This window comes from Callospermophilus lateralis, chromosome 7 (genome assembly GCF_048772815.1).
Source record: "Callospermophilus lateralis isolate mCalLat2 chromosome 7, mCalLat2.hap1, whole genome shotgun sequence".
Taxonomy (NCBI): Eukaryota; Metazoa; Chordata; class Mammalia; order Rodentia; family Sciuridae; genus Callospermophilus; species Callospermophilus lateralis.
The window spans coordinates 92,257,753-92,270,664 of NC_135311.1; the positions used below are offsets into that span (position 1 = coordinate 92,257,753).

Sequence of the window (12,912 nt, forward strand, 5' to 3'; positions counted from 1 at the left end):
TGAGAGTTCTGCCCTCTCAACCTCAGGGACCCACCCCTCACTGCCATCTCTGCTGCCCTGTAATGCCTGGGATTGTGCTTTTCCTAATACTGGATTCTGATGTGTTAATTAAGACAGTAATCTGTATTAACTTAGAAATCAGTTTGGAATCTCTAAGACTTATAGTTCCTTCTTTGTAAAAATAACTTGATTCTACTGTTAAATTTGTGAGAAGCAACAAGGAAAGCAGTTAAAACAATTCAGAACTCTTTTGTTTATGTGATATGAGGTTGCAAGAGGAAATGAAAATGGGAAATAAAAGTGCACATCTTTGGATGCCTTAAACTGTTATTTTATAGCGTCAGGAGATGGGTTGTTGATGGAAAAGTCATAGTCCTTACTCACTTTGGACAGGGCACTTCACCAGGAAGCAGAAGTCTCTGGCTTTCTTTATTGGAACAATGAAAATAATGCCTTTGTTGATGTTTTATGCTCTAAGATGTGTCTCTGTCCTCTTAATGTCCTCATCAACTTTTGTTTGTTTTCACTTCTGCCTCCCAAGTGCATTTTTCTGCCCCTTTAAGTTTGGGCTGTTTCTCGATGAACATGACCTCTTATTTTCAGGCCCAGTTACCTCTAAGCCTGTTTACTTACTTATTTATTTTATTTTATTTTATTTGTGTCTTTAGCTCAATTCTGAATGGGCTTTGGAGAGTAGAGAAGAAAATCCAGTCTGCTTTTCGTGGGATATTGGACAGCCGAATAAATGCAGGTATGTCGAGAGAGAGAGAGAAATGTTTTGTTTTAAGGAAAACATCTGACTTTTAAAAAGAATAATGAAACTGTGATCTTGAACCTGTAGGGCTAACTATACTGTTATGCATAATTTTTTAAAAGTCAACATTTTATTCATCCTCAATGGGAAGTATATGGATTTTTAAGAAATCTCAGGAGTATAAAAGTACAGGAAATACAGAATAAAAGCTAAAGGTTTCTTATAATCTATCCTAGATACTCACCACCATTAAAAAATTATTATATGTTGTACCAGATTTTAATATGCATATGCATAACCCAAAGGGCCATAATGCACCTGTTATGCTTTTTTGACTTTGCAGAGTGCCGTGTACATCTTTCAATGTTGAGGCACATAGCTTTATATCATCCTTTTATTTTTGTTATCATTATTTTATTTTATTTTGTACTGGAGATTCAGTCCAGGGGTACTTAACCACTGAGCTACATCCCCAGCCTTTACTTAGAACAAGGTCTCAGCAAATTGCTTAGGACCTTGCTAAGGTCTTGATGCTTGCTTTGAACTTATGATCCTCCTACCTTAGCCTCCCAAGTATCTGGGATTACAGGGGTGTGCTACCGCACCTGGTATGTCATCCTTTTAAACAGCTCTTGATAGACCTCTTCTCCTAATGAACATTGTCCTTTATATATATATTTTTTATGTTTCTAGCAGTGCTATATCTTGTGAACCTGTAATTATGTATACTTGTCTGATTATTTATCTCTTTAGAGTTAGGGGTACAATGTTCTCTTTGAATTCTGTCTCTGACACATCTACAAAGAATCTCCAGGACAAAGGTTTGCCTCACATTATGAAGCAGGTTTTTAACTATTATGCTTTTCATGTCAATATTTCAATGTGGGTTAGAGTTAGGGCTTAACTGCTGATTATACTTGTTGATCTGAACTTTGAGGTAAACTTGATTTCTGGAAGCTTCTGGTTTTCAGCTTTATTTTGGACATTAAGCAATTAAAATGGAAAGCCTCTTATTTTATAGCATCAAGGCCTACCTGGTTCCTGTCCTCCTGTAAGCATCTCACCTCTCATCTTGATTTATTAGGGCAGCTAATAGATCAAGCAAATTAATTTGTTAAAGAGGATTGTGACTGTTGTCCCCATGTGACTTTTTCTGTTTGGGGAGCTTCCTTAGGTCAGTCCAAAAGCACCAATTACATGTAAGCATTTATGCTTCATAGAAGGGATACAAAGATAAATGGCAGGTAACTTACAGTGTGTGTAAGTAAGGTACAGATACATGAATAAGATGGTTCTATTTCATTGTGGTTAGAGAAGTGTGATGAGTTTGGGAGCTCATGACAGAGGGTATATACCTTAAATATAGGACTGTAGTTCAGTGAAGGCTTCCTGAAGGAGGTGGTATCTGGGCTAAGTCCTAAAGAAGGTTGATGTCTGCCATAAAAGATGTAGGTGGGAAGGTATATCTGTACAGGAATCAGCATGAGTAAGGCAGAAGGGTGAGAAGCAGCACTGGTGAGGGAGGCACAAGAATGCTGGCAGCCTTTGGGTTTTAAGCATGAAGTAAGAAGCTTGGAGTGACAAGAGATGAGGCCAATGAGGAGATGGATCCCCTCAGTTTCAGAGTTTGGAACTGGTCTGTAGATTAATGGGGAGACAATGAGGGAGTCTGATAAGTGTTAAAGACATTTCTTTGGGGGTTTAGTGAAGGCTGGCTTGGCAAGAAGAAAGAAAGCATTAGTCTAGGGACAGGGAAATTAGTTTTTAGGCAATGATGTTGGGGCAAGGAGAAGAAAATGTGTAGGCCTTTCCCTTGCTCTCCATTCATTTGGCCTCACTCAAAGCAGAGTAGCTGAGGCTGGTTCTTTGGTCCTAGTTGCCTTCCCTTTTGAGGGGGCTCATAGGAGCCACTGACATGCAAGCTTATTACCAGTAGGTCCTAATTTTTCCACAATAAAGCTTCCTGTTCTTGTCCCATTGCCATGAAGTGCTGCTTGACCTGCTGCCTATTCTGCTTGCCTGCCCATGAGTGAACTGTGGACCTGGCTCCATTCATTAACTTTTCATCTCCTTTCATGTGACTTGTGAATATGCAGTGGCGGTCATTTTGTGTGTACTGTCACAAAGGGGCATGTGAATAGATATGCCCTCACCAAACTTGCTGATTGGTAAGAGATAGACATAAAATTAAGAGTATGATTCTTGCCATAGGTCTAATCAAAAGTTGTGATTCCAAAATTAGCAATATTAACAATTACTCATCATTCTTTTAACATTGTTGGTTCCAGAATAGGCCTAAAATTTTCAACTATGACTTATGTGCTAATAGACAAAGTAATTTAAAGCCAGTATTATTCTGATTTTTGACAATATGGCCTGACTATAGTTTATTACTATGCATAATTATTTCTATGGTTTCATCTCTTGTAAGCTCTGACCTGCCTGATTTTTAGGAAGGGAAGGAGGAAGAGGTTCTTATCCAGTACTAAATATTACTGCTTGCGTACCTTTACAACACTCTCTTTTGCCCTAGGGACTTGTAAAACATAGAATGACCACATCACCTTGTTCTCCTCCTTCTACAGTATCTAAATATAAAAGAAGACTGCAATGCCATGGCTTTCTGTGCTAAAATGAGGAGCTCCAAGAAGGCGGAGGTGAATCAGGTGGCCCCTGAGCCAGGGGTGGAAGTGACCTTCTATCTGCCAGACAGGGAGCCCCTCCGGCTGGGCAGTGGAGAGTACACAGCAGAAGAGCTGTGCATCAGGGCAGCGCAGGAATGTTGTGAGTACTGGCAGTTGCCTGGGGCTCTGGAGTCACAATAGCATACTCTACCAGAAGCAGATCTAGGGTCTCTGCCCTTTATAGCTTTGCTGAGCAGAAGATGTGGTCTCTGGTAGTCAGGGGTTTGCCTTGCCTCTGCTTCTGCCACTTACTTACATGTGATCTTTGGCCAGTGATTTTAAACTAGGGAGTTTTACTTTTTACTGCAAGATGGATCATTCCTCTTCTATCACTGATGAGCTATAGAATACCAAGGAATGGTGCTTAACTCAGTTCTCATTGCCCCCACATCTCTGATCAAAATAGCATCAGCACCAGGTAAGGTGGTATGTAAAGCACATAGCCTCGAGTACAATCTCAAAAGTAGCATCTCTCAATATGTTAAAGATTTTTTGGAAGCATTTCTCAATATGTTAGAGATTTTTTGGAAACTCTTCTTTCAGAGATTGGCACCATGACCTGCCCTCCCCTGTGTGGTGTGCAGATGAGGTGAGAAGCTGAGTGTTGCTTTGTGACTTGGTCAGGTTGCCAAGCTGTGAAAAGGACAGTGAGGCAGTTAACAGCACAGTCTGTTTTTTTTTTTTTGGTGTGTATGTTTAAAGTGAGGCTTGTCTTACTTAAAGTTAACCTATCACCCTTTGAAGGTGGGAAGCCAGAGTGACTGACAAAACTTTCATTACCCTTCCAATTTAGGTGGGGACATTGGCAGATTTTTATCTTCCCAATTTTAAATGAAAAGCAAAACGAAATCAGAAACTTAGAGATATAATCCGCATAGATTATAGCAATGGTTGTGCAACTTAGTAAACACACTAAGTTCATTGAGTTATATATCTAAAACAGGTATACTTTATAGTATATAAATTGTATATCAATAAAGCTGTTTATAGAAGATCTAATTGACTTATATTATAATGATGAAGTAACTTTATGATCCCAGACAGTCTGATCCATGTTTTACTTATACCATCTTTAGTACTCAGAGCAACTTTGTGAGGATAGTGTAGTTATTTAAGAATTGCTTACCATGTTAGTCATATAGCTTGTTGAGAAACCCCATTTTCTTCCTGTTACATGCCTTTGTGCCTAAAGGGCTTTATATACCAGAGTGCCAGTAGAATGGAAGAGGTTTCTGTTACAGGAATGGATATGGTAGACTCTCATTAACTAAACAGGGTGTGGGGTGTTTAAGTTATTTTGACTGGGCAGCAATGTATACAAGTAAATAGCTTTGAACAGCAGCTCTAAGTGTATTTGTAGTTAGCAGAACTATTAGATGTGTGTCAGTGCTTCTAGAGCATTTCTAAAGGCTTTTGTCTGTTTCTCTTCCTTTCCCTAGAGGTTTGCTTATAGTGCTGATTCCTTAACCAAGTGCTTTATAATAATCATTCAGTATTAACCTCACTCAGTTTTTTTTTTTTTAAAGCAGGGATCACTTTTGCAGAATTGTTGGATTGTAGTTAATCTATCAGTTCCTAAGTCTTGTCTGTAGAGAATGAGTGGTGTCTTTTCTGTAACTGGCTCAAAGGAATTTTGCCACAGTACATTAATTTTAAAAGTACGTAAATACTGAATATTACAGATTTTGGTAGCTCTCATTGTTATTACAGAAGTGATGTTTGGGAGCTATACTGTTTTCTTCCCTGTTTTGTACTCACCAATGGTAAAGTTTGGTTCTTTGAGCTTTTATTGCTTATCTCCTCGGTGGTTTCTGTCTTGGTTTTAGTCTCAACTCTGCATGGTACTGAGTAACCTTGAATTACATTAAACCTTGGGAGACCACAGTTTTTTCAACTGTAAAATGGCAAAAGAAAAATATTAACCTCATTAAGTATCAGGAGGAGCAAAAGATAATAAAAGTAATGTTAACTCTATGCCTAACATGTAGCCCCAAGTAAATGTTAGTATTATTGTTTAGTACTTTTATATAACATGTTATCTCTGATGTTCCTGTTTATAAATAGTTATGAATAGGTAAGGTTTTTAGAATCAGACCTGTGGTAGAAAAATAGATATTTCCATGATTACATATAAATCATGCTTCAAGTGTGCATTCAAATAAAGACATGTATAAAGAAAGGCTAATTTTTCAGGCCAGCCTGTAAGAACCAATTTATGTATGAAAACCTATAGCATACCTGAAACATAGTCCTAATAATACTGGATCCAAAAGCCACTGGTCTTTGTTCCCTAGGGGAAATGCTCTTTAAAGTTTAGCTCCATCTTTTCCCTTTGTTAGTAGAATTGTAGCTTGGGCAGGAATAACTTTCACCTTTCTTGAGACCCAAGTTGAGGTGTCAGGAGAAAGCTTTGAGATGCCAAGTCACCTGTGACTTCTTAAGCCAGTTTCTGCATTGGAGTGTCCCTACCAGGCTGTGCAGGGCCAGAGAGGGGCCCTGTCAAGGTCATTTTCACTTCAGGTTTCTGATTTAGAAAACAAGTGCCAATTACCTCATTTTTCCCCACATTTTTTGATCATTTAAGTTCACTATATCTTAGTTTGAGACTTGGTTGGACCTGAAAATATCAGTAATAATTGTTTATTGGCATTCACCTCCCACCACCCCAACATCTGTGTAGATTACTGGTCTGTAATTTTAATCATGGGCTAAGAAGTGAGTGACTTCATAATCTCCCTTACCGTTTTTTATCATGCTTGTTATTAAGGAAGCAGTTGATGAGGTAGGGAGGCAAAGCATTACTGAGCCAACTTTGTTAAGCATATATCTTCATCTTTATGGTAACTGTACAGAGTACTTAAGAATTATATTTATTATTAATGGTAATAAATTTTAATCACTGATGAAAACCACTTTGGTTATTATTTATTCTAATATGCATTTTGTGCACTACTGCCGGGAACAACTTTGCATGTTTAAAGTATAACCACAGTGTGTTAGAATTGTTCAAACGTGTTTTGGAGGAAACAGATTGAGGATTTCCCAAACTCCAATAGTGTTTCTGTCTGATTAGCAAGGTGCACATTGGGTGGGATCTGTGAACCTCTTAGATGGCCTTTTTATCTTTTAAGCAGGATCTGGTAAGTCTCTGTCATAGACTACCTGTATTGAGAAACATCATCAATTTTTATTTTTAAATGACTTTAATTTGGCTTACCAGGAGCTACATGCCTATTCCTGGGGAGTCATGGTTCTTGATTATTATAATTCAAACTGCCTAACTGAACGTGGTTGAAAATTGTTTTTGCCCTAAGAGGATATAAGTGACCCAGATTTTTTGTGATGAGAGACTCACTTATCATTATGTGTGTCATGCTTGAGAAACAGGTGGCCAAGTGCATCTCCCTGTAATCTTCTGATGTGTTCTTTCCCCAGGTATATCTCCTCTATGCCACAACCTCTTTGCCTTGTATGATGAGAACACCAAGCTCTGGTATGCTCCGAACCGCACCATCACCATTGATGACAAGATATCACTCCGACTGCACTACCGCATGAGGTACGTGAGAACTGAGCTGATGCCTGCCTGGTCTCCTCATGCATCCAGAGATGGCGGTTAACCTGGGCCCTGAGTCGTTTACCAAGAAGTAACATAGTCATTTTTGTAGTTTGTAACTTTGGTGTTTGCTTGATATGAGAAAGGACTTCATCAGTTTTTGGAATACAATTCGAGATGAATTTGATCACTTTTCCTTTGCCACATTTTAGAAAAGAAATGTTTATGAAATGTTAACTAGCATCTGTGTCCTTAGCAGTTTTTTTCAAGTAGTGAATCTTGATCATGTTTTTAATGCAGAGGACTGTGACCAGAACTTAAAAAAAGAAAGAAACAGGAGACAATAGATAATATTCATATATATACATATCCTAAGAACATTTAAAAAAATCTGAGGTATATACTAGGTCATTATATAAAATATATTTCTTACCAAAAGTTACAGCTAGGAAGCATGAGATATATTGCCTGGAATCGAAACTCTGGGCTGATCTTTCTTTGAGGTAATAGATGTTTTGATCAGGAAGCAGATGTTTGACTGTTGTTCTTTTCTGATGAGTACTTGCTTTTTCTCCCTTACTATAAACTTTGCGGTAGACTCTATAGTGTCTCCCAGGGTCAAATACACAGTTAGTAGTTCCAGGGCTGCAGTCTCTTGACTTTGTAAGCATATTTTTTCAGCAATGAGAATTGAAAGTATCTTAGTTGGATACTAGTTAAGCACAAATTAATGTGTGTTTAGCAGTGAATCCTTTTTGAAAAGGATCTTAATTTATTTAGTTATGATTAAATCAGTAGACTAGCATAGAAGCCACTGGGATTCAGAAACATGTTAGAAAAACCATCCAGATCCTCAGAGCCTCTCCACAATATCTTAGCTGTTAGTTTTTTCAGAAACTCGGTAGTTGGCACTGTTCCAGAAAGACAGGGTCATTTTTCTGGAAGCTGAAGCAGATCTAACTTTCATAATCATTCTTGGCCTGACTTTTTCTCCTCTTCCTCCTCTCCCTGTACTTCCCTAAAGCCTTACCTTGAGAGGAGAGGTGTGTGCCGTGTGAGACTTGTCCCAGATTTAGGGAAATGTTTACTGCTTCCAGCTGAACTTTCTGACTTATATTTGTATTTGTTTGGCAAAATGTAGTCTTGCTTTTCATGGCCTGGGATTGGCTCTGTGACCAATGTTGATATGGGTACTTACAGCTGGAAATCTCAGAAGTTCTACTCCTTTCCCTGTAGGTTTCTAAATTGAGCTTACAATCTAGCATGGTAGCATTTTCGACTTGGATGGAATGAGAGTTACTTAATTCACCCCTTCTACTTTTTTCTGATGTCAGAAAAGAAAAGGGAGTTATTCAGAGATATACATGTAGTGAATTGTCTTATTATCAGTACATTTCACTTTGAGGCATTAGTCTTTGTTGTTCATACGGGTGTCTCGCTATTAAAACTTGTCTTTGTCCATTCCCCATTTCTTTTTGCTGCCAGGAAGTGCACAGATGCTTCATTTTTGTCACCTTGACTTTGTACCTGACATTGTGCTTCAACAGGATATTGCTTTGTTACCACAGACTCTTTGAACTTGGGGAAAAAAGATACCACCCTAAGCTAAAACATTTGCATTGCAACAAACTACAAAAATTTTGAAACCTCATAATCTCACCACTAAAGAAGGTGCAATATGAAAATAAATGTTGATGATTATTTCAGTGGAATCCCAGCTCTATTTTGGGAAATAGTCTTATACTTTAACTGTGGTTTTCTGTTTTTAGGTAATGATGTTGATAGTTACTGTTTTATAATACATATTAATTCAAGGTAATCATTTTTATTTATTTTTAAGAAAAAAATTCTTGCTTTTTCATCCAAGTGAATTTCACTGTTAATAAAATTCTATAGAAACTTAAAGAGAATTTATTGTGTACTATGTCTATAAGTAAATTTAGAATCTGCAGTCATCTGTAATATAATTTCTCAAAAACTTGCAGGGTGTATCTGTGACTGACAGATCTATTTATTTTCTCCGGACTTACCCTTCCATGTTCTTTTGAAAAGGAATGTGGGTGGGTAGGGATTACACTATATTTACTTGCTACTCATTTTTTTTCCATTGGCATTCATAATATCAGGAATTTGTACCAAGTTTGATGAACACCTCTGTAATTTATTTTTTATTTCATTGTAAATTGACAATTTATAATTATGTATATTGGGGTACAAAACAATGTTATAACTTATGAATATAATGTAAAGTAATTAAACCAAACTAATTAACCTATTAATCACCTCAGGTAATTATTTTTGTGGTGGGAACATTTAAAATTTAATGTTAGCAATTTTGAGATATGCAATTAACTATAGTTACCACATTGTGCAGTAGATCTTTTAAGAAAAACACTCTTTTTTTTTTTTTTTTTTTTAAAGAAAGAGTGAGAGAGAGAGGGAGAGAGAGAGAATTTTTTAATATTTATTTTTTAGTACTCGGCGGACACAACATCTTCGTTTGTACGTGGTGCTGAGGATTGAACCCGGGGCCGCACGCATGCCAGGGGGGCGCGCTACCACTTGAGCCACATCCCCAGCCCCAGAAAAACACTCTTATTCCACCTAACTGATGCTTTGAACTCTTGGTCATATCAATTATTAATTTTAAAAAGGAATGTAGAATTTTAAAAAGGAATGAAATTGAATTTTCTAGCAATTAGGAAGGTGTTGATATTTTTGGCCACCAATTTAAAGTTGTTATTATGTTGACATCTTATGAAATAGAATTTTGTCAACTTTTGAGTGTAGGCAGTTCATAGAGACTCAGCTTGTTTTAGACTTCCTGGGCTTGGTGTTTACCGTTAGTCTTTACTGTTGTGGAGAAGCTGCACATTGTTTGATCTCTCCAGCCTTATCTCATCTGAATATCTGACCAAAAGGCTGCCAAGCCAGACATGGTTCCACAGTCCCACAGGGCTCTCAGAAGCCTAGAAGAATGTGCTTGTGATGTCTTTGTCAATCTTCAGTGACCCTGTTGAGGATTGTGTTTTGGAGAGGGAGCACGTTGTGTCCTGGGCTCTACCACAACTGAAGATGCTGTCTTATGGAGACGGACAGGATGTGGAAGATGAGATCCACGCATTAGATTGGTTCAGGGAGCACCTGCCTTCAGTGCTTCTGTAACAATGTGTTCCACCTCTGAGGGCCTTTTCTTTCCCTACTGCAGGAAACCTATGTGTTGTACATATCCTCATGCTCTGATCACTGCTTCCCTTATCCATGAACAGAATTTACCTGGTCTAATGCTATTCTCTTAGAGCCCTTATTTTCTACTTGGGGGAGAGGAGCCAGCTAAGTACTCCATCCATGCTCTTTTCAACCCTTGATGATCAGTGAAAGACCTGGGGACAACATGAATGTCAGCCTCTGCATCACCTCGGGCTCCTGTTGTTACCAGAGTCTGATCCCCTGTAAGAGGACAGTACACCTGCTTCAGAGACCTGGTGTGGTTTATGCAGCATGTGGGCTCTTCAGTTATATTTCTTTTTTTCTCAGTCACATACACAGTTAGTATTTCTACGGCTTCAGTCTCTTGACTTTGTAAACATATTTTTTTCAGCAATGAGAATTGAAAGTATCTTAGTTGGATACTAGTTAAGCACAAATTAATGTGTGTTTAGCACTGAATCCTTTTTGAAAAGGATCTTAAATCAGTAGACTTGCTTAGAAGCTACTGGGATTCAGGAACTTGTTAGAAAAACCGTCTAGATCCTCAGAGCCTTTCCTCAGTATCTTAGCTGTTAGTTTTTTTCAGAAACTCGGTAGAGTTGGTACTATTCCAGAAAGACAGGGTCATTTTTCTGGAAGCTGAAGCAGATCTAACTTTCATAATCATTCTTGGCCTGACTTTTTCTCCTCTTCCTCCTCTTCTGTACTTACCTTGAGGGGAGAAGTACAGAGACAGAGAGAGAAACATACAACAAAGCTGAGAGGGGGAGGGGGGAACAAAGCCTACAAACTTATTCCTTTCATAAGTTACAGGGAGGATAGGCTGTATAGAACCATAGAAAGTTATAAAATATTGATTTTTTACCTTTAATTTCTTCATCCTTTTCTCTCATTGTTGATTGCTACTCCTTGAGTTTGTTCTTTTTTTGTTGTTTGTCTGTCAAGCATGTATTAAGCATGTGTTAGGTGCCAGGCACTGGGGATTTGGTGGTGAGTGAGACAACTGCAGCCTCTATTGCCTCAGAGCCCACTGCCTCACCCAGACTGTTGCCAGAGTCCTGCTGTCTCTTGGCCTCTTCCACCTCACTTCTTCTTCCTGGGCTTCCTTCCAGAGGTATCCTGCCTTATGTCAGTTTGGCGGTCTTGTCTCCTTCTGTCTTTTATATATGGTCTGGGTTCCATACCCTGCCATTTATTTGTTCTGGTCCTAGGGACAAGTTATTCATTAAGTATAGTGCCAAGGACCCACAATATTATTAGAGGCCCATGAAATGCTTTAATTTTATTTAAATCCAGAAAAAAATGAATATAATCCAAGTTGAATCATATTCTTCTTGATGCTAGTACAGTGGTATAACTTTTTATTGTTTATTTTTTCTTTAGTGGAGGAAGGAGAAAGTATGTGGGGTCCATGAACACTGCAGTGTAGTCCTGCTTATGACATGTGCTCCATTATATGTTGCATTATATTGTTTGTTGGTCGTTGAGCTCACAGAGGGCAGGGTCTGTGCCTAAGAACCCTCTGCATCCCTGGGCCTGGTATGTCCCAGGCTCTACACACAGTTCAGTGACATGTATCTAAGTTTAACAGCAGTCTTATTTTGTGTATGGGGGGGGGGGCGGACTTTTATTCATTTCTTTTTGGTGACATGGGCAAAGTTTTTCTCAGCACATGGGCATGTGAGGGGTGAGAGGCCCAGGCAGCAGCCGAGTCTACAGCCTGAAGACCTTGGGCCACTTGGCTTAGCTACCACCCCACATTATGGAACTCACTGTGTTTCCTATACAGATGGCAGAGAAAATCTGCTATCTTAAGAGATAGGCTTTTAGTCTTAGATCACCAAGCCTCTTGGAATCTGTTTTCCTTATCTTTGAAGTGAAAACAAATCTACTTTGTGGAGTTGCTGTGAGGATCACAGCACACTGTCTATAAAGTGCTGTTACATTTCCTCATGACACCACAGTTGATTCTTATACTAGTATTCATGTAGTTCTCTTTTGAAATCATTCATCATTAGATGCACCATCAATTGAGTAATGGAAGCCAGGGAACTAGGAAACACTGCTGTGTTAACTGCACATCTTGACCATATGGTAAAACTAGGTTTCGGAAGTGTTAGGATGAAAATGAAAATACTGAGAGGCCAAGGCAGGTGGCCTAACCTTGATGCAAAGGTACAGGGGCTATTGGGTCAGCAGCTGGTTCTAGACAGCAAGGACTCTTTCCTGTCTAGGAAGACACCGTGGCTGTCAGAGAAGCCATCTTTGTGATCATTGGGAAGTCACTTTACCCCTCTGCATTATTGAGGAGATGCTGACAGGACAGTCTTCACAGAGCACCTGCAAGAATAAAACTAGCCTAACAGACAAAGGGGTGCTGCAGAATGCGAGGCTGGCCTCTTTACTCACCTCTCAGGACAGTTCACCTCCTGAGCTGTCCACTCTTGTGGGACCAGGATGCCTTTCCCAGCATTCCAGGATTCCCTTTGCCACAACTGACATTCATTTTACCACCTTTCAGGTTCTACTTCACAAACTGGCATGGAACCAATGACAATGAGCAATCTGTATGGCGACATTCTCCAAAGAAGCAGAAAAATGGCTATGAGAAGAAAAAGGTTCCAGATGCAACCCCTCTCCTTGATGCCAGCTCCCTGGAGTACCTGTTTGCTCAGGTGAAAAGTTTGGACCTGAGGGAACCAGGAGTT

The 12,912-nt window shown here is 39.0% G+C and overlaps 1 protein-coding gene across 2 annotated transcripts in view; it reads left to right on the forward strand.

The window, feature by feature from the left end:
- Jak1 (Janus kinase 1) overlaps positions 1-12,912 on the forward strand; it is a 130,264-nt gene that overhangs the window by 74,231 nt on the left and 43,121 nt on the right. For both annotated transcript variants that reach the window (XM_076860242.1, XM_076860244.1), the window contains exons 2-5: positions 669-751; positions 3,340-3,538; positions 6,874-6,997; positions 12,726-12,879. In XM_076860242.1, coding sequence (XP_076716357.1) covers positions 746-751; positions 3,340-3,538; positions 6,874-6,997; positions 12,726-12,879 — 483 coding nt within the window. In that variant the 5' untranslated portion in view covers positions 669-745. The remainder of the gene's footprint in view (positions 1-668; positions 752-3,339; positions 3,539-6,873; positions 6,998-12,725; positions 12,880-12,912) is intronic.